The sequence below is a fragment of the Meleagris gallopavo genome, chromosome 10, assembly GCF_905368555.1.
Source record: "Meleagris gallopavo chromosome 10, MGAL_WU_HG_1.1, whole genome shotgun sequence".
In the NCBI taxonomy this organism is placed as follows: domain Eukaryota; kingdom Metazoa; phylum Chordata; class Aves; order Galliformes; family Phasianidae; genus Meleagris; species Meleagris gallopavo.
The window spans coordinates 4,378,665-4,401,187 of record NC_139413.1 but is presented as its reverse complement, the minus strand read 5'-3'; the positions used below and the strand labels follow the sequence as shown (position 1 = coordinate 4,401,187).

The window sequence follows — 22,523 nt, the reverse complement described above, 5'->3', positions numbered from 1 at the left end:
ATTAAAAATATCCCAAAGCTAAAAAAAGCATACATAACCAAGGAAACACCAAAAACACACACATCTTCAATACCATCCACTAAAAACACACACATCCTCAATACCATCCACTATCACCACAATTGCATTTTTCCACATCTGCAAAGCAATTGAAAACTACAAGCTTTATTTTATTATTTCCTGAAACAAAGCTCATCTGTGAAGCATACACATGCAACAAGTTTTCCTTCTACAGTAGGGGAGGTCACCTTGTTTGGAATCTGGATTTGATGACTGTGGCAGTTTCTGAACTTTCCGCACTGGTCTGGATGCTTTTCTCTCTTTGTTTCTCTCAGTAGGTTTTTCTTTCACTGTTGAATTCTCTAAAAAACAAAACAAAAAGCAGCAAGAGTTGTTAAGTGATATCCCACAGGAAAAAACATATAACACTTACCTTAAAAAAGAAAAGCTCAGAAGCACAATCTTACAGCATGAAGATTTTGAATCAAGTATTGCTTACCTATGCACTGAAAGGCACAGAAGCCAAGCCAAGCCACGGCAAAGCTGTAACAGATCTTTACAAAGTCCATTTTCCATTTTAAATGCTATTTTGACAGGTAGAAGCAATTTTTTGTTCTCTTCTACTGCAGACATTCCACTTTACAGCACTAATGTTCCACACAAACAAGTAGTTCCTTCACTCCTGAAATACCAGGGCTGCTGCCTCCATGTTAATGCATGACATAAAATCCACTTGCTGCCTCTGTGCCCAAGTGTGCAGGACAGGACACCCGTGTGCCCCACTTTCTGCAAAATTTACTCATCCAGTGATGCAGAATTATTCTGTATCACTTAAGCCCTCATTTAGAACACAATTAGGTTTGAGGCTTTAGAGAAGCCAGCCACACTCCCCCAAGATAAACTTGTATTCTACCATGCTTTTACATTAGGGTAAATTGAATGAGAAGGAAAACTGGATGTGGCTTCATCAGTAACTGCACTGAGCGGGGGGCGTCCCAGCTGCCCTGGTAATAGAAAGCAGAGACAAGCACTGCTCAGGAACAACTGGCAAGCCATGCCTTTGGTTCCAGCAACCTACCATGGACTTCAAAAGCACTTTAATTTACATGCCTTGAAGATGCTTTTCTTAATCCTGATACAACCAGACTGCGTTTATGGAACTCCACAGCCGCTACTGTTTGTTTGTTCCCCTATTCAACATGGACAGAGATGAAGTTTTATTACTTAGATGCCAATACTAATTTTTTCAGCACTTAATTTCAGCTGAATTCACTGATGGAGGCCTATAGAAAGGATCAGAGACAGACCAACAGGTCATACTAAATGGAAATTTAAGAGGCCTGTCCTGCCCTCCGTATCCTTTCCTCACCAATTTTCCATTCGTATTTGAACCTGACAAGCATAGAAAATAAAGGCAGCAAGCATCAGAGACCTCAGTGACTGCACTTGCAGAAACCAAGATAGTCTCCTCACTCTCAGTGCCAGACAGCTCTTACCTCATACTAGGAAACTGCAATTGCTTCCCACTCACTCTATTCACATCACAACAAATTTGTTCAGTGAGGCAAAGTCTGAACACCTCTAAGACAGGATTATTGGAAGCCTGGGATCCGTATGTAATATCCTTTAGCCTATCTGAAGATGTAAAGTTATTCTGCGTGGGTCTGTGCTAACATATAGAAACCTCACTGAACAAAAGAGAAAAGCTTCTGCAGTTATTAGAAATCCTACAGCTTATTTAAAAAACAAAGGACCGTGGAGCAGTTTCAATGCAAATCACTATACACACTCAGAACTCTCCATGCTGTAACTTCATTACTGAGTTAACGTATGTATAGATAATCCTCTATGCTAAAAATACATTTATAGTACATATTATATGCAGCTCCAGCATTTGATTACTTGGTATCAGCTATTGAATATAATCTTTTCAGGTCAGCAAGGAGACACGTTCCACTACAGCTGTTCTACTCATGGCATTAGAACAAAAATATGGTTGAACACACAGCTCATTTCTTTGTAGACAGAAGTTCACTGAAAACACGACCTAAATGCCTTTTGAATTGGATCTCCTAACTGGAGGCATGAAATTTTTCAAAACATTTGGGTTTATATAAGGAGCTCATGAACTACTCAAACCACATGCTTGTCAAAACTAAAAATAAACAACGGTAGCATCGACAAAAATATCTTCAGAATATTGGCATTCGGTGTATGAGCAAATGCTGAACAGAATATCTGAAAAACTATTTTGTTGAAATGGTTGCCCTTTCTCATTTTTTTCTGAATGATCCCAAAAGAATTTCTTAGTATCTTGTCAAGCCATATAAGCAAACCAAAGCTGAAGTCTAATCATTTCCATATGAGCCACTACACTATCAACACAGTGAAGTGCCTTTCCCTCTAACCTTAAATATGTTTTGACAAATTAGAAATGTTATTTTTAATGTGTAATAAGCAAACTCTTAAGTGTCAAAACTAGTGTTCTTGGGGGATATAATTTTCCACTCCACTGCTTTTTATTAATTTGATCTCTTTCTCCAATTAGGTGAGTCAAAAGCAATTCAACCCTACAGCTCTTCACTGTAACCACTTCAAAACACTTTTTTGGGCATCCTAATCTAGATTACCCAGAGAAAAGAGCTGTCAATGGCAATACAGTTTTCCAGAGTGAAAAAATGAATGAAGACTTGGTCTTGGAGCCATAAATATGGAAACATAAAGCATGTGTTACAGTTCTGATTGTTTAGTAGCTTAAATTTGCAATGTATTTGTTTTACAGTTATCTTCACTCAGTCTTCATCATCAAAATACTGTGCTACTAAATGAGTTCATCACAAAGAAAAGAATAATAATTTCTCCCATGTTTCTATTCTTCAACAACAGTATTTAATGCTTTTCAAAAGGCCTCCAAGTAAACAAATAAGAGTTTTTTAAGCTGTTAGCATTCAACACTTGCTCTTACATCTAATATGGAATAAACCCCAATGGTAATGGTCTTTTAATTTACCACTGCTGAGTTACATAGTGCCTCCTCTCATATTTAAGTAAGTCTTACAGCACTGAAGGTACAGAGCTGCAGGGAAAACTAAAGCTAGATCCTTTTAGAAGTTATTTTTAATATCTTTTTTTTGGTCTACCTGTATCCTTCTTTTCAACAGAGGCTACACTTTCATAAAACCAAGCTGTTATCCTAACTGCCTCTGCAGAAAGCTTGCTTCTTTCTTAGGTCCTTGCAGAGGACTCCAGGACTTTGAAAGAAAGCTAGATGCAGCTGAACCTTCCCTATTGTCAGGAGACCACAGAAAGTCTCTAAAGAAGTCCTTGCAAACAAATCTTTGGGACATAAATTTCTCCTAGAACTCCAAGATTTTGATTATTCTGATGTAGAAGCATGACAGTTCTGTAAAGCCACAGATAAGAAACCAACCTCTTGCCATATCATCTCCTCACCACACATAGTTGAAGACACACCCCTTTATTGCAGGCTACCTAATTAATGCATTTTAAAGAAGCAGATCCCAACAGATTCTCCATAGCAGATGCACTCCGTCTCCCCTTTAGCAGCCTATACATCCCAACTAAATCACTGCTGTAACTAACAACTCTCACAGTAGCTTCAGAAATGACAACACCATGGCAAAGGAAGCAGAATTCAGGCTTCAATATACTGTATAAAGTCCACATACCACTTTATTATTGTTGAAGGTGCCCCCTCTCCCTCAGAAAAAAGTTTCTGATTCATCAAAACCAAAAGTGGTTTGGTTTTGCCCTTTTAATCAGGAGACTGCATTCATTCATGCAAACGTGTTCAAAAGAAGATAGAAAACAGAACAGTCGTTATAACGAAACCTTTCTTCTTTGAATACCTATTTCAAGGAAAATCATTTGATGCTTTTCAGTATTTATTTTCTATTTATTTTCTCCATTAAAGAATGAGGGAGAAGGATTTTCCTTGTTAGTATTCAACAAATTGCCCCTCCTGTAAAGAGAGGTACAATGTATTTAATACTCATTGCTTCGATTTTTTGTTTCCATGGCCTTGTAGACTTGTGACTATTAATTTTCTGTCTCTTAGAGAAGGCTGTGTTGCTTAATAAATTCAATACGCATATCACCTGTCAACTGGAGTGCTATGTCTCTATACAGCTCCCGACCAATGTGAAATCCTTGTTCATGCCAGATCTTTCCATCTGGAGCACGAATCTTAGCTTGAGCAGGATTAAAACCTGGAAGGAAACAATTGAAGAGTTTTAAATAATTGTGTAAAATGTAAATAAAGCTTTTGGGGTACAAAAGGAGGGGGAAATTGCCAAGTAAAAGAGAAACTACTTGAATTACTAATAATAAACCAGAAGAAAGCAATGTATCTGAATGCTGCCCACTCACAGATCAAAACCTGCAGAAAAGTATGAAGAAAAAACTGAAAAGGTTTTCTCAATCAATAACCTGTTGTTAACCCCTGGGAACATAAAAAAACCCATCAAAATACACCGAAATAGTAATACAGCAAGATTATTTTTTAAAAGTAGTTCCTAAGAAGAGACAGGAAGATTTTAAAAGGAATTCACACTTCTAAAGATTGTCGAGAATTTCTCTTCTTTCTTGCCCAGACCTGTGATGATACCATTCTATCCACTCCTGTACTGCTTGAGCACAGCAGTTAGTCATTTCCATGCTTTGATACTTTGCAAAATTGAACTTTGCTCCTTTGCTACGAGCGACTAACAGGGATTCTGCACCTCCATACCTTTGTACGCTGGAGCAGCAGGTGCAGCTGTCACTTTCCTGACTTTGGCAGTAACAGTATTCTCCACATTTGTGACCACTACAGGCTGTTCAGCAAATCCTGAGTGTTGCCCTCTGCCACCCAGCTCTTCAGAATGCTCCCACTGCTTACGAATCCGCTCCTTCAGCTTCTCCAGCTTAGCATCGTGCTGCCGCCGTTTCAAGATTTCCAGCCTGTGAGCACTAGTACTCGTGGCAGAAGGGAAAGACACTTTCAGATCACCGTCCTGGGACGTGTTACTCAGAGGAGCTTTAATGTTACCCTCATCTCCTCTGGAGCTGCTAGTTTTTTCCTCTTCCAACCTTGGAGGTGTTGCAGCTTTAAGAAATGCCTCGTTATTTTGCAAGGCATCGATTGCTGGTCCATCATTTAAGTACCTAACAACAGTCTCATCTGCAGCAGAAGAACATGGACTTTCAAAATCTCTTCTGTGGAGATCCCGTTCATCTCTGTCATGTATCACACGGCCCATTACTTCAGCCTTCCCTTCTGCTTCACAGAAGTCCAAACAAGACAGAAGTTGCTTGGCTTCCACTTGGCCAGAACCGTGATGCGGCAGAGAACTCAATGTATCCCTGCTGGAATAAAAGGAAGAAAAAAGTCACCATCAGAAGTGCAACTGTAGGACCTTCCAAATCAGCTATAAACATGCTCATTAACTAAAAAGAATAACTGGTCTCCACTTCAAAGATAAGTTCTTTTAAAACTTGACCGTGATATATTTAATAAGGCAAGTCTGAAGAAATCATATGAAGTTACTATTCCAAATTTGAAGTACTTTTCTACACTCTCTGACTAGGATTTTAATAGACTTGTGGTGGATATATGGTTAGGACAAAAACGTACTTAATATTTTTACTCACTTAATATTTTAACCGACTTAATATTTTTACTGAGGTTCAAGAGGTGAATCTCCATCATCTAAGCTAGCTGGCTTGCTTCATCAGCAAATGTGTTTACTGAACTCATTTAAGAAACCCTTAACATTGTACTCAATAAATTCTCTCTCTCCACATATTTTTCTCACATAGCATAGTAAACATTACCCATCGAGGTAACTACAGAAGATGAGTGGTTTCATTGCATATAATTTCACCAGCAAAAATATATGTATAAAATAAAATAAACCTATCCTATGCACAGCTTAAGCAACTACCACGGGCAGCTGTCAGATGAGACGTGATGTGTTAATGTAGCAGCTCCACATTTACCCTATAGTACAGTAGCTTGTAGGAGCATTACAGTAATTAACACATATGAAGAACAGGTTCTGTGTATTTTCCTTTTTCTCACACCCCACCATCTTCTATGGCCTGTAAACTACCTTGCCACTTTTCTTCTTGACCTTGCTTACTCCTTCAATGATAGGACAGTGTGGAACAAGAACATTTGGGAACATATGTGCTTAAGAACTAACAAAACAAAGTTGGAAAAGCATGAGGAAATGCTCTTTTTGGTCCTTATTATAGAAACTAAGTACTTAAGCCAATCAAGCCACAGTCAACTTGTTGGTGTGGCCCCATTTCAACACATTTGACTTTAAACTCATTCTTTGGACAAAAAATAAGTTTCTAATTTAAAAATGAAGAAACTTGTCCAACACCACATGATGCTTGTGGGCGGGGGGGAGAAATAAATTTCTGAGTCACCATCAAACAATATCAACATTAGCTTAATTTTTATTTGAGTATATTTTTAACAGCCAGTTGTTCCAACTTAACCTGTATGAAGCCAACGGTTCACGAAATTCCACCCGGTTGCTTTTTTTCACATTGCTTTCAAGGGTTGTTGCTCGGAGAGGACTGCGTGAGGACTTCTCCTTGCCTGATTTAGTTTGGCTGGAAGACCGGGAAGCTGAAACAGAAACCAAAGAACCCTTTATATACTTAACTCTCCAGAAGGAGAGATTTCTTGGGGCTGAATGAGTAAGCACACAATTTTGGGGAGTTCAAGCAGCACTCCATAATAACATGTAAAGTTCTCCCTCTCTTTTACTACAGTCTGATTGCAGCAACTAGGAGCATGCTTAGCAAGTGCTTGAAACAGTGATGATTGGAACAAGATGATATTTAACATCCCTTTCAACCCAGCCCTTTCTATGTTTCTATAATTTAAAGAGAGACAATAATGCTTAAACATTAATTAGATGTAATTAAACCTATGTATGCTGACTGTGTTGCCACTCAAAGTCAATCTGCTACATGCACTGAAGAAAAAGAGTGTTACCAGAACACTCAAAAAAGTTAAGGTTAAAATAAAGCGTGAGATTTAACATTCCATCAGGGTGTAAGAGTTGACAACGCTAAAAAATGTAAACAGCTACTCCAATATAAACATAGGCATATAAAACTGTTACCAAAACCTGATAGAACAAGCCATTAGGATGAGATAAGCACTGCTCACTCATGACAATGGGCAAGCCCTGTCACTCATTCTAGCTGTATGTGTATGTCAGCAAATTTTCATTCCCAAGCTAAGAGAAGAAAATATTAGTTTATTCTGCACAGCTAGTTTTTCATCAGTAGAGATCATTCGCAGAAGACACCTTGGACACATATAAGATTGGGTTGGTGGGGGAAAAGAATAAAGGCTTCCCAGACTGCAGTGGCTTATCCCTGCATTGCATGCTATGCCCTAAATAATACATACCTTTCCTGTTTATTTTCCTGCTTGTACTAGCAGAGGGCTTCTTAGTATCCATGACAGAATCAAACACAGCTGTGCTGGTGGGAACTATTTCCAATTTGTTCTCTATATGCCGCAGCTAGAATTTGAAGATAATGCATATTAAAATACTGTTTTCAATTTTTAAAAACCGAGTTTTTTCCCCATGTGACTTTTTTTCCCCTCATTTTCATAAAGAATAAAACCGCAGGCCAAAAGCAACTTTACAATGCTTGTGTTGCAAAACGAGAGCCTTCTGACCAGAAAATTCAAGATTATTAGGATCTCTTTAAAAAGATTATCTGAATTATGTTCTGTTATATAGGTATGTTTCCATAAGTAAGCTTTTGTGAATAAATTAATGATAACATGCCATTCAAAGTCTTACTGCTTGGCCTCAACGAAGTATTAATTCCACTTGGAATATATTCTATAATACTCTTACCAAAAAGAGAGTGTAATACAGGATTCCACGTGTAAAAATCCTATACTGATGCTAAGGTATTCAAATAGAGAGGAATGTGGGCCTAGGAAAGAGCCAAATTCCCACCAGACTCACAAACTTGGTTTCACTGACACCACTTTTTAGAAAACAGTGCAATTTCTTAAGCATCTAAGTTAAGTTCCCACAGAAAGACTGCGATTCCAATGCTCAAAGATGAAAAATGATGAAGTACATGGGTACAGCCTCAGTTTCTGACTCCTTTGGGAAAGCAGGGGAGAGCTTTTTCTCAGGCTTGCAAAAATAAGAGAACTCTGCATTTTCTTAGATAGGAAATAAGGTAATACTAGGCTTGAGACTTAGATGGTAGTACTGTGCTCAAGGCTAAGCTTGCTGTGTCAAAAATTTCTTTTATTACATGTGGAAAGTATTTTCTGAAATACAGGACTGTCTGACATGCACGCACACCACAATCACTTGCTCGATTTTCAACCTGTCTACCAGCAAACCACTGAGCAAAATAATTTTTTCATTCAAACTATTCTAATTTGAAAAGCAGTCAAGAATGAGTACTTACAGCAGCCTTAGTCTGAGAAAGAGTAGCCCATGCTGCAGTTGGATCTTGTATAGCAGAAAAAAAGAAATAAGTTACTTATTAAATGGAAAATAATGAAAGAAAATGCTGCTTGAGAACAATTTTCATTGGCTCGCTAATCGAGTTCTTTTAATGACTCAATTCCAGCCTGTAAATACCCTCGGTAAGAGGCTGTTATCAGCCATGATTCATCTTAACAGAGCAATAAAATATTTAATGTCAAATTTAATGAGTTCACTAAGTTACGCTGAATGCATTACGAGACTTGAAACCAGATCTACCACACATTATAGAAGATAACAAAGCCAGTTGTCTACCCCAACACAAATATCTTAGATGAAGTAATGGTCATGAAGAGCAAGCAGAAGGCACTAATCAACTTCAGCCTCTTAATACAAACAGCACGAGCTCCACGGAAACCCCAGGTCAGCAGGATAAAGCACTGCTTTCCTCTGAAACTATTTCACTTCTTTTTTTCAAGAAATAATAATTACACACACAACATTCAAAAACTTTATGTGGATCAGAGCCATGAAGAAGTTTTAAAAATATATTTTTTTTCCTTACAGTAAAAAAGCTGCCTATATCATTTTGGGCAAGATAAAACGATGCTAAGGAACAGGAGGGATAAGAAAGTAAGACAGAAACGACTGCTCTGTCTTTGAGGGATAGTGTTTCATGTCTACTGAACCCCTCCGTTTCATAACTTACATAATTTGAAAAGAAACTGAACCTATCACAGGAGACAATCAACAATAATGTCCTCTTATAGATAAAACATTCATCTGTATCTACTTTTACATTTCTGGAGTCCAGTTTTGTCACAGTTGGGATCATATGCCTGATCTTGAACCACAGGCTCAGCATGTGACTCAGCTGCTCTACCAGATGAGAGCCTTCTTCCTCTTAGGGATGTAGTATACTTCCCCCCCCCCCCCCTTTCAATTACAGACTAATCACAACAGTAAAAAGCTCACTGGATTCCTCCAGCTCTAGACAACCTAAGTGCTGCCAGGGGTGATGTACTGCTTCTAGTCAACAGTCTGCAGCTCTTCACCACTCTGGAACTGAGCTAGAGGGAAGAGTAACTGCTTATCAGATGCTTCTTTCAAGAGACTACACTTCCCAATTTCTGTTCCTGCACTGTTCCTCCTCTACAACACTAAAAAAAAATAAATAAATAAAAAATGTGTCTCTGTGCCATCTTGGCAGCCACACCACAGGCTGGCAATTCCTAACACAGATCAGCAAATACTCTGCAGATCACAGTACGAAACTGCTACCTCTGCAGAAAGTAAGTCATATAATACATGGTCTTAGCTTCCACATCGAGGCAGAAGAATGCTCTCTATAAAAGCTCCACAAAGTTTCAAAAAAGTCGTGATAAAAGACTTTTTACAACAAAGAAATACAGTAGAGAAAATCCATACCTCTGGTTGAATCCTTGGCTTGGTTATGCTTTGGATTCTGTTGAGCCACCTCACTGGACTTGTTGGTCCACATCATGTCAATTTATCTACCAAAAAAAAAAAAAAAAAAATCACATAAATATTAAATAAATTGTGTGCTAAAGGTAACATGACCTTGCTCACAAGGATGAAATTCTAGAAAGAAGGGGAACTGGCTCTTTTCTTTTGTATTTTAGTATTTTGCTATGGGGAGCAAACCAAGTGAAGTCAGAGAATGCTGCTGTTAGGACAGGTGCTGCACAGCTCCTTCACACAGCCCTGCAGCTCTGTGCATCACATCATTTGTGCTGGAAAGCACTGCCCTGCCCTGCCTCAGAAACCATCTTCTGTTGTGCTAGATAAATAGTAAAGCAAACATGAACAGAAGTGGGGACATTTGGACATTTTCCATAAAGAACCAAGCTTGAGAGCTGATAGCAATGTTTCAAGTCACTATTATCAGGCTTCTGGCACAAGGAGAAACATGACAAAACACACCCAGTATGTACATACATTTTAGCATAAGAGAGCTTGCAACCATTTCTTAAAGGAACTCATTAACCTTCTTCAAGTAATTACTTGTGATTTACTCTTCTCCTTTGAATTACCAATACATATAGAGAGGATCTCAGTCTGGAACTAGAACTGTCCTCACTATAAACACACAGCTCTATACAGCTTATTGTATGATGCCCAATTTTAATATCAAATAAATATCAAAGAAGCTCTAGTTTCCAATCACAATGCCATTTGTAACTGTAAAGGTTGGCTTTTCAGGTGTCCCTCTCCCCTCTTTTGGAAGGATGGGAAGAATTCAGCAGCTTTTCAAGCTCCACCAACAAATGATGCTGGTTTCCACCAACCTCTGAATTCTTAAAATAACTTCTTCCTATCGCTACAGCTCACATGAGCAAGCAGAGCCCTCTGAAAAACAAGTATTTGTTGAAGTCAATGCCCTGTCTCTGCAAGAAGTTACACCAGAGGAGAGCAGCCAGGGAGTGGGGGAGAAAAGAAAGAAAAAGCAAATCAAGATACAGTTGCCAAGTCTATTTATAAGATTTACACGCAGCAGAAAGGACCAGTTAGGCACTAAAACACACTGACATGAATACTGATCATAGAATAACACTACATTAAAATGTGATGTAAAGGAAGTGTAAATAATTTTCAAAAATATTGTTTTACGTCAACCTAAAAATTGCCTCAACGTTCCATGAACTTTTTTAAAGAATATTTTAAGAATATTAAAGAGTATTTTAAGAATAAACGCATTGTAAAAGTTGCATTCAGAAATGAATGCTTCAGAAACTGAATGGTCCGTCTCCATTTTGCACACAAGTTGGAGGAAGCAGGGGATAAACAGCAGCTCAACAACCTAAATTCCAAAGAACTGCTGGATGCCAAAGGTTATCTGCAGCCTGGATAAGGCCATGGAAAAAACTGGAAGGCTGCATATTGAGCAAAGCTGATGTGGTGGTGTGATGGCTCCCAGGCAGGCAGTCAGGTCACCAAACACTGGTTTGCCAAGCCTTGGGTGGGTGACTAAGACACAAACGTGGTCTGACATTCCATGACCACATCATGTGCCCGTCTCATTTTTTACCCATTTGTCCAAGAAAGAAAAAGGTACATACCAAAAGATGCAGCAGAACTGCTGTAGTGCAGTAATGTGCACAAATGAGTGCATTAAGGGGAAACTAGCAAGAAAAGCAAACTCCTGCAAGAAAATGAGGAGAAAACACCACTATCTTCCAGACTGTTCCTATGGGCATGATAAGACATGGCAAACGAGGAAACGGAAACTAAGAGAAACACACTGTCAAGCAGAAAAAGAAGAGAAACCAGCACTGAATTTACTATCACACACACCAGATAGCATTGAAAGGAACAGCAGATAACGAAACAAGTCAAACATTGAGAGAACAGCATTTCTGAAAGGAAGGGGCAATGTAAGAGTAGAATATGCTTAGCAAAGGTACTCCAAAAAGGTCAAGATACAAAAAACAGGGCTAGGAAAAGAGAGAAAAGCAGGTTGTAGAACAGAGACTGGGGAAAGACAGGTAGGGCAGGAATGGAACAAACTTGTGAAGAATGAACTGCAAAAAGGAGGAAAAGAAACGGGAACAGTGGTTTTGTTGTCCAGTTTTCCAAGAGTGATCAGTACGACTTTTTTTCTTGGTAGCACAACCTCGAGTAAAGGAAGGAGGAAACACAGAAAACACTGAAACGAGGAAACGGGAGAGGAAACTGCATCGTATGGATTCAGAGAAGGCAGAGAGTATGAGCAAGGGACTGACCACAGCTTTCATTAGCAGTTAGTAATTGCAAAAGAAAAAACACCCACAGTATGTAGAGCGAATGATATCCCTCAGGACCTTGTTTCTTATCTAAACACAAGGATGCCAAAGGAAATCAAGTCACACAACAGAAAAGATGCAGGCTTGCTAAGAGGAAGGTGAGAAGCAAATGATTGATACTGACTTCTAAGGACTGATATTAACTCTTTAACTCACAAAGTGGGAGCTTCTGTTCCAGGGTGGGAATACACAGGGCCAGCACTTTGCACAGCTTAGTACCATAAAGCAGCAGCACCAGCAGGAGCCATCCTCCCCTTGCTCCATACCTTGGTTTTCCTTGCCTTATGCAGGCAGAAAGTCATAGAATCTTAGAATCCTTAAAGTTGGAAGGGACCCTTAAAGGCCATCTAGTCCAACTCCCCTGCAGTGAACAGGGACCACAGCTCCATCAGGTTGCCCGGAGCCTGATCCAGCCTCACCTTGACAGTCTCCAGGGATGGGGCACCAACCACATTTCTGGGCAACCTGCGCCAGTCAGTGGAATTCGGTGGCACAGGGAAGTGGATTGTGAATTGGGTAAGCAGCTTTTGTGCTCTTTTTTAATTAGTTTTAGCTAATCCTCTTTTAGCATCCCCTCCAACCTCTGTGCAAGCCGAAGAAAGGAAAACGAATGGAAGATGGAAGAACATCTTCCATCAGTCCCAGCTGCATCAGTCCCAGTCCTGTACCACGCTCCCTAGTCATTACCCAAAAGCAAATGCTTGAAGCTGCTCTTGCTGCTTCCTCAAGGACTGTGTGTGGGGCTGAGGACAGGAGAACCACTGCCACCCCTGCTCCTACAGGGCACGGCTGGGGCTCCAAGGCCTGACAGAGGCTGCACATCCCCTCCAGTGGTTCCCACTGTGCCCAGTCCTGCGTGCCGCAGGCAGAGTCTGTGGGGAAACAGACACAGGGAAAGGCTACAGGGAGATTGCTCCTGTTTTAAGTCTTTGCTTACAAATAACTGGAAGCTGGCTTCTGAATCCTTAAGACCCTGCCTGCGCAGCTACAGCTTTGTGCTACTGCCAGAACAGACACTCACAGGCAGACAGAGCTTGTCAAACAAACTAGTTTTGTGAGCAAGCCTCCTGAAAGTGATGGAATTTCTATTTAAAAGGTGCCAGAAACACTTTCCATGACTCCTTAAATGCCACACAGTACAATTTCTAGTGATGTGCTTGAGTTCAGAATACAAATACATTCATCCACTCCATTTTCTGGAATCTGAGCTTTTACCATATTGCATTTTCCAAATAAACAGGAGCTCAAAACATCAATAATACATTAAGACTTTTTTTTTTTTTTTTTAATTTTCACTTGATACAAGAATAACCAGCATTTTGTTTTGCCTCAGCATATGTTGAGAAAGCTTCCTCTCTCAAAGCAGAAAGAAGCAGGTGACTTCTTGACCTTCCTCAGCACTGGGGACAAGTTCCAGCGCAACAAATACACATCTGCCCAAAATAAATACATTAAAAGCAAAAAACCAACAACCAAACAGCACATACACATCACCCACAATCTTTCTCCACACCTCCAAAGAGATTTCTGCAAGAAAGTTGGGGGGTTTTTGTTCTTGTGAAATTTAGTTGTGCCTAATGATAGAGTCCTGGCTCCGAACTACCCAGAGTGCCTGCACAGGTAGCTCTGCCTGCTATTGCATCCAAGCAGCTGCTATTGCTATGACTCAGAAATTGTTTACTGGTCCACACTGCTCTGGGCCCCATTGAGTAAGGCTGTATGTGAGACAACAGGTAATTATGTGAGGCCAATGCAAAAAAATGCTGAAAGTAAGCAACGAGGCACAACTGTTAGCTGCTCTGAATGAGTAATGCTGTAGGCAATACTGTTTAGTCTTGCAATGCAAGCAGTAAATATACCAGAAGATCTCACGTTCTGGTTGTTAAGAAAATACAAACTATCAACCAGAAAGATTCATTTATACATGTATGTATGTATGCGTGACTTTTGGTCTGTCTTAAGCTAGAAAAATATTTTAAAAGCTTTTAGGGATACTAAAGAAGTGAAAGAGAGCAATCAAGATACAGCACACATTCACATACAGAAAAGCAGTAAGAAAAATGTGAAGTGCACATTGCTACCTCTAACTGTTAACCAGAAAGATGAAGGACATCAACTGTCCCACCTCCATCAAACAGCAGAAAATTCAGCTGAGAAACACAAACACGAAGCACGAGTTGTAAGATGAAATCAGTGACATCAGTCAGGTACTAAATTTGCATCCAAACTACACTGAACAATCTCCTATGAATGAAACTGCTGCCCAGATTCTGTGGATGCTCCATCCCTGCAGGTGTTCAAGGGCAGGTTGGATGGAACCCTGGGCAGCCTGGTCTGGTACCAGATCTGGAGGTTGGTGGCTCTGCCTGTGGCAAAGGGGTTGCAACTTGATGATCCTTGAGGTCCCTTCCAACCCAAGCCATTCTACGATTCATTCGTTCTATGACTGCATGAAACACTACTGACTGTCCCTCTCTCCAGGTATAAGCTGAGGATGGATATTTGCAATGTTCTTCTGCTGTGAGAAGCCACATCAGCTTGCAAAAGTGTCCCTGCTTCGTCACAAGCAATGCAAAAGCAATGGCTGGAGCTAAAAACTGAATTAGTGGTTTAGCCAAAAGTAAAATGCGTTGAATGTCTTACTCTGCTGCATCACATACTAGGAGCTACTCTGAGGAAATCTACTGAGATGAATGTTGTGACAGCTCACGTAACTCGATTCATTGTTCGTGAAGAAATCAGAGTACAAAGGCACAGACAATGCATCCATTTATTAAGGAGATGCACACGAGCGTTTCTCCACCCATTCAGGAGTTCTGTACTGCCTTTGACTACAAAGATATTTGCATTTACAATAGAGAAGAAAATCAGCAACACATTCTAATTTCAGAAAGATACAACACTTCCATATTTGTTTCCTCAGCCTTCATAACAGAAGTTCTCTCGTTTCATCTCCAGTTACTGCATGTTAGAAGACTGCAACTCTTGCAGCCCATACTAAATCCATTCAGCAGAATAAGCCTGAGTCCTTCAGCACATCCTGCTTTGGAAAGGCTGGTGACCAGCAAAGACTGGTACCAGGACCCTGCTGAGAAGATCTTTTTCTTGCACTAGATAGAAAACAATAAAATAGTCTCTTGTATTTAAATAATTACTGTGCTGCCCCATTAAATGCTTCAAGTGCCTAAGCATTAAATCCGGATTTTCTGATGTGACAAAACAATTCCACCTGATGTATTTTCTTATTAACAAATGTAACACTTTTGGAAACCTTTTTGCCACAGATCACCATTTGATGAGGCTGTTCTTCCAACACAGACAGTTTCTTTCAGCATTCAGTAAGAATGACCTCGTATAACTGATTCATTAATTTACTTGCTCTATTCTTCCTGCAGTATATTGAGAAAGGGTTCTCAGCTACGCATACAAGCAATTTTATTCTCAATAGGGCAGTCCATGAAAGCCTATTACATCATTAGCACAATGATACACATATCTTTTCCAGGCACTTACATCTACAGATAATTTTTGCATTCAGACATTCCGATCCAGCCACGTGCCTGAGATACTAGGAAAGTTTTCTCTCTACACTCAACTTCTCCATCATAATTACACTGCTACGCTGGTTCTCACTAACACCACCTATACTGAATAGCACAAATTGCATTACTGAGTTCACTGGTAGCACGTTTTAAACAATGCTGCTGCACTGATAAAAAGAAGTCCTATTGTTTCCGTGAGTTTATAAGGTACATGGAGCGCATTTAGCAACTTGCACTGAGAAGGAATAGACATATTCCTCCCTAGCAATGATGCTGCTCTCCCACGGTAGCTGCAATGCTTGCCCTGGCTCACTAAGCCAGGTCAACTCACTAACCCTGCAGAACATCATTCTTTTTTTCTGTTGCTTCTCCACCAGCTCAGAAAACTGAAGCAAGCTGCCACAAGGCCAGTGCCAGCGTGGGTCAGAGTGGGGAAAGAGAAGCATCAGCAAAACATCACACTTACTCACCTTACCCTGGGCAATTTTGCTTACCTGCTGTGAATATAATACTAGAAAATACAAATCTATGTGCACTAACACTCTAGACTTCAGCTAATACCAAACACATGCCTAATGTAAAAGATAAACAGGACTACAGCCTCAACTGAGCACTCGAATCCAAGGACAATCACCATGTCAAAAGCTCGATGCTCAGTTGTCAAACACGAAGTACCCAGCCCCATAGAAACCAGCAGGGCATCTAGTAGATGAGTGCAAGAAAAAGCCAAAAAACACATCATTCCTGAGCCATCACAAGTTGATTCTTTACAGTTGCAATTCCAGTAACTCTTATCCACTTATTCAGTTCTTGACAGACGCTTTTATCGCGGTGGCACAAATCACCACCAGAATTATTCCAAGGCTTGAAAGATGCTGTCCACATTGGGACTGCTTATATTTATAAAGTCTTGCCAGCATTACAGTGACAAAACAGAGCTGCACACTGGCTTAGCAAAATAAGTTTGTGCAAACATGATTTAGAAGTTACACATCACTTTGTTTTTTCAGCAACCCGCCACACCTAGGGGCTGTACCAGAAGACCTGAACCAACAGCAGTGCAGCTCCCACAGCACCCCGGCCCCCTGCAGAAACGTGTCACTGCTGCACAAACTCAGTTGCTGCATTCAGCAGATGCAGCACACCTTTGTTCAAGGTAGCGTCACAGGCAGAAACTGAAGCCTTCAACACTGTCAGCGTGGCCACACCCTCGGTTGTAGCTAATTATCTGAAGCATTACCTAATGAAGCTGCTGTAGCAACTGGGACGATGAGGAGCAGCGAGCACAGCAGGCTGGCCACGCAGCCAGGCAGGACGGCAGATCTGAACTCCTATAATGTAGCAGTGCATGCTGGCTGCAGTTCTGTGCTGTGCTTTTGGTAGCAACGGACTACCGAGCCAGCTTTCAGGTGTCTGCCAGGCAGCCCTGCGAAGGACCAAACACAGGGCTGGCTAGTGAGGCTGTGTGCTTTCAGCTACGAGGCACAGGAGCACGGCTATCCCGAACCGAGGGCAGGCACGCGATGTGCCAGGAGACGCCCGGTTGCCGTGATACGGCTTACAGCCAAACTATGCCAGACACCGACAACGGGCCTTACAGCCCAGCAAACCACATCCACGGAAGAAAAAGCCTCAGTCACATCAGCACAAAGCCCCGTACGCCCAGCTGAACGGCACGACGCGGCCACAGCTCGCCGGGGCGGCTGTCAGCGGGGACGGAGCCGGCGGCGGGCGGTTAGCGGCGCTGAGCGCTGTGACGGGCCGGCCGGGCAGGGCCGGGGTGCCAGCAGCAACGCGGGGCAGCGGGGCGGCTCGGGAGGAACATCCGCGTCCGGCGTTTCCCCACGCAAAGCGACAACCAGTGGTGCCACACAGACCCTACCCCGTTCCTCCCTCCACCGCCCCAGGCACACCGACGAAAGAAAGAGGGCAACAGAGATGCCCAAGGGAGCCCGGCCCGCTGACAGCCGCCGCACCGCCCGGCCCCGTAGCGGGACGCGGCCGGCAGCGCCGCCGGGCCTGGGCCGCTCCCGGCGTCCGGCTCACCTGGTGGCGGCGGTTCCTCGCCGCCCGCCGCCCGGGTCCCGGGGCATCCCGCGAAAGCAGAGAGAAAGGTGTTCGTCCCGAGCTCGGCTCCGCAGCCCGCCGACGCGCGCTCCCTCAGCGGCGCCGGCCCGCCGCCATTACCGGCCAGCGACTGACACGGAACGGCGGCGGCGGCGGCGCGGGGCAGGGCGGGAGCGCCCGGCCAAGTCTCGCGAGAACCGGCGCGCCGCGACCTCCCCAAGATGGCGGCGTCCCGTCGCGGCACGCCGCTCCTCACCTCGGCGCCATGTCGTTTGCGGCTCGGCCCGCCCGTCCCGCTCCCGGTTTGCACTGGGCCCGGCGAGCGGCTCCGCTCGTACCTCGGCTGGAGCCCGGGCCGAGCCGGGGGAAGGACTGAGGGCGGCGCCGGCTCGGCGCTGCCGCTTTCATGGTGCCCGCAGAGCCCACGCAGCGCCGCGCCTGGCCCGGGGCGAGACGGCGCCCGGCTGCGGGCGGGGCGAGGCGAGGCGGCCCTGTGACGGGACTGCTGTGCCCTCAGCGCTGCGAAGGGATTTTTTCCAACGCGTTCCTCACGACTTGTGTTCTTTCCGTGCCGGTTCGTGCAGAGCGGTAGGGCTCGGTGCCTCGGGTTTGATGCAAGAACGGCACTTTGTCATGTTAACTGCCGGCGTGTTCCTGAGGCGGCTGCAGCCCAAACTGGGGCACCATCTTCATAAAAATCACGCTTTTTTTTTTTTTCCCCTTTCTTTTTCTCCCCAAATGAAAGCAGCTCCGAATGCCGAACTCCCTGTTTCCAAATTTAACAGTTAACCCACATTTCACAAATAGGTCTGAGATGTTATCTGGCTGCAGCAGAATTATTTCCATTGAAGAAGGAAAGTCATTAGGATAGAGGAAAAAAAAGAAATTATTCGTCTGGATATTTTGGGAATGTCTCCTTGAGGGCCTGTCTGCAGCCTCACCAGACTCCGGTTTCCAGTAATTAGTGTGATGGTTTGATTACAGATGCCAAATTTCTTGGGGGAGCACGGGGGTGGAGTGCTATCTTCCACAGCCCCTAAAGGAACACTGAAATTACTGGAGTTTTTTTTTTTTTTTTTTCCTTAAGGATTAAACTATTTTTACATAACCCCTCTTCTTGTGAATGGCGAATGTTCTGCATATAAACAATCCCAGTATGGGAACAACACGGGAAAGCAGCCCAAATGCTGAGACCATTGCAGCTGCAGAGCTTGAGCAACTCAGAACTTAATCATGTCACAATTACAGGGTACCCACTGAGCCTTAATTTGGCTCCTTTACATACACAGTCTAATTACAGAGTGTATTTTCCAGAGTAAGCATACCTCCTTTGAAACAAGAGGTAAGCTTGAGATGGCAGTGGAAAATGTTTTTTGTTTTCCAGATAAGAGAAAAAAATAATTGGACAAAAAGACATGCACAGCTCTGATGGGAAAAAGTGGTAGGGAGTGCCTCATTCCCTCCCAAGTCCTAAAAGAACAAACCTGCACCTTCCAAATGCAGGAGACGACTCTTAGTACTAATGACAACTTCAGTCATGCAGGCAATATTACTGCAGCATATGAGAGCCCTGATCACAGAGAAGGGAAATTGCATTATTCCATTCTCCATCATCACCTGGTGTTTGCTTAAATTCAGTCATTAGTATTGCTGCCTTGGCAGCCTCGTTAAATTATTCAGCACTTTTGTAATGCGTTACCTTTCTAATTATGCTTTTAAACTTAGCTTCTCATTTCTGCTTGGAAGCAATTCATCTAGTTTCAGGCTCCTTTTCATTTTCAGGCAAACGGGGAATCGCATTAGAATTTTCTCAAACATGAAAATCATTTTTCAGCCAGTCAAAATTATAAGGCAGTGTTTGTCTACTGCTTCTATGCAGCTTCTATTTATTCTCCTTATCCGTGGAACTTAATCATAAAACTTTGTATTACTCTTTTTAAACTCCCTACCAATGGGCATAAAGCTCTGGCAGGCAGTCCTTATGCTAAAAGAAACAAGAGAGAAATTCACAACAAATGCAGTCCCCTTGTGAAATTCTCCAAGATTAGAAATAAGGAGGCTGTTTACCTGCAAACAGCTGCAGCTGGGAGAAAAGGAAAGACTCTCATCCCAATTCAGTTTGATGAACTGCTTGTTACACTGTGAAGCAATGGAGACACTGCTGCGAGCACTCCCCAGGCGCTGGAAGTGGTGGATGGATACAGTAAGTCAGGGCTAAACAGCCACAATCTCATCTTACACTAACTTCGTTATTGCAGCATTAAGTGAGAGGTTTGGAAAGTTTTCCACTCCATACTACTATTGCACGCCCCTTCTAAAATTAGAAAAGGGGCAGCTGGCAATTGCAGCCAAAAGAGCTGCTAGTTCCCCCCCCCTCCCCAGTCTCCCTCCCTGCTTTCTTTGACTGGCATGGCTCCCAAGAGCCAGAGAGGAATTTGGGGAAGGGTGCTTCCACCTGTTGAATGTGGTATGAGGTCGTCCAGGCTCTCCATTATAAATCCAACTGTCAGGCACTGACAATAAAACAGGACACAGGACAGCTGTGAGAACCACAGGAAACTTCCCCTCCCCCTTTTCCTTCTACATACTGGTACAATTTTGCAGTTTGTCTTACAGCAGCATGAAAAATTGTTCTTTGTGTGATTTGTGCTTAGAAAACAGAAGGGCTCACTACGCATCACTTCAGATTTGTTTTCATAGTTTTCCAGCTGGGCTACAGGGTCTTAACACAGAATCTGGCAAATTGTTCATATGCTGTTGTGCATCTCTAAAGCCAGATTTTTTTTCCAAGTACGTAATAACTATTGCGTGTAGCTCTGCTCTGTACAGCAAGTACTTGTAAGTTACCTTAATGGAGAGCTCACCTTGCCTTCTGCACCCAATTGGAGCTGATTTGACTATCAGTTCTAAACAAACACATCTTTCAAAAAAGAGTATTGAATCCATGATTTTTTTCTTAATTTGTGGGGAAAAACTGTTCAGAATTCCTCTGCTCAGTGCAGCGTGTCTGAAAGCAGGGCGTGAGAGACAAGGTAACAACAAATGAGGCAGTGCATTGCTCTAAGTCCCTTTTAAACCATGCACTGCTGAAGGCAAAACAGGTATTGCCTTCCTCTAGGAGCACAAAGGCGACAGCAGGAGTTGCAGAAGAGGGCCCACATTCTACTTTCTGTATGCCCTGGCTGCCTGCAGGGCACTGTCATCAGCTCTCTGGCACTTGTATGCTTGCATCAGTTTGCATTGGGTAAGAACTCTACTGGAGCAAAATCAAGTTTCTCATTCCTGTGTGCCTCACTCTGATTTTCCAAGCCAACTCGCAGCATTATGGAAAATAAGTGTTCTGAAGTGTGTTGTTTGCAAATTGGTTTGACTGGTCCTGCTCCTGTAGAATCACATTTTACCCAAAGTTTATATAGTCTAGGTCCACAGAACATGAATCATCTCCTTTCCAGCCTTAAGTCTAGACCTAGTCTCTTTGCTGTCTATAACCACATCTTTGCTATCACAGTCTATTTAATTTGCTGTTGACAATCAGGGACAGGCAGCTTCACAAATGAGATTTCTCTGGAAGAAGCCAAAGTATTTTGTTGTTTCAAAACCATCAACAGGCTCCAGTTACTGCAGGCAATGAAATAATAAGACGTGGAGGGCAATAATCAGCTGCCTGTGAGCAACAGACATACTACTCTTCACCTCTGGCTGAGGAGTTACTTAACAAGATCTGCATTAAGTACCTATGGATACTTGATAAGAGCCTTTAAAGGACAAAGCCACAAACTGGACCTACTTCTTCAGCAGTAGGAACGGTCTTCTAATTCCAGCCCTTCCCACTCCTCCAGAATGGGCTGTGTATAGCATTTTGCTTTTAATTTATTTTTCCAGACTAAGCAGCATACTAAGCAGACTTGGAAGCACACCTCACTTTTCTTGCAATTAACAAAAACCCCACAATTATTGTCTGACACGACACTAAGTAGAGTGCTGAGTCTTTAGTTTCAAGACATCTTCCTATTTTGTCTTGAACTAGAAGAACACAGCCCTTTCATCTCATGGGAGACAGCTTGAGAAAAAGAAACTGAATCACATGTGTTTTATTAGTAATAACAGCATGAATCTCCCACCATTGTGGCATGGCTTAGCCTGCTAAGTTTACCCCTTTTTTTTCCCCAAACTGGTTTTCAGTTAAGACCTGTCCCTCAGGCCTGATCACAGCACACTAACTTGGCACAGCAGAGGTACAGGAATGTGCAGCCAGAAGTGGGCCAACAATGGAATCATCCCTTCAGTCATCTGACTGATATCAGACAAATGAAACAAGTGAACCGTATCCTAACTTTGAATCACAATTGAGAAATAGCACAAGGACACCAAGCATGAGAAAATTCAGAGCTATTACAATTTCCTGAGTTGTGCCCAGTCAGGGAGCAGCCCAGATACTATCACATACATACATCTGCATCCCAATAGCTATCACTTCACTCAAGTTTCTTAGAGCTTCTAAATTTTGCAGAAGGTTTTATTTTAGGTGTCTGTATCTGGTCAAAGGTAAAGGGAACAGTCTTAAACATGTGAAGAAGGAATTCCGACCACGTAACATTCAATATGCAAATCTCATGATG

At 42.4% G+C, this 22,523-nt stretch overlaps 1 protein-coding gene across 11 annotated transcripts in view; it reads right to left on the bottom strand.

Moving 5' to 3' along the window:
• CEP350 (centrosomal protein 350) overlaps window positions 1-20,129 on the bottom strand; it is a 71,860-nt gene extending 51,731 nt beyond the window's left edge. For 5 of the 11 annotated variants that reach the window (XM_085232120.1, XM_085232123.1, XM_085232115.1 and 2 more), the window contains exons 1-8: window positions 17,884-18,031; window positions 9,921-10,006; window positions 8,473-8,516; window positions 7,439-7,553; window positions 6,511-6,643; window positions 4,751-5,367; window positions 4,119-4,229; window positions 249-362 (exon numbers count right to left, since the gene is read on the bottom strand). In XM_085232120.1, the coding sequence (XP_085088246.1) occupies window positions 249-362; window positions 4,119-4,229; window positions 4,751-5,367; window positions 6,511-6,643; window positions 7,439-7,553; window positions 8,473-8,516; window positions 9,921-9,996 (1,210 nt within the window). In that variant the 5' untranslated portion in view covers window positions 9,997-10,006; window positions 17,884-18,031. Of the gene's footprint in view, window positions 1-248; window positions 363-4,118; window positions 4,230-4,750; window positions 5,368-6,510; window positions 6,644-7,438; window positions 7,554-8,472; window positions 8,517-9,920; window positions 10,007-17,077; window positions 17,230-17,883; window positions 18,032-18,160; window positions 18,291-19,971 lie in introns of those variants that run through there. The other 6 variants (XM_085232119.1, XM_085232122.1, XM_085232125.1 and 3 more) reach the window with 4 other exon arrangements.
• Between the last annotated feature and the right edge of the window lie 2,394 nt (window positions 20,130-22,523).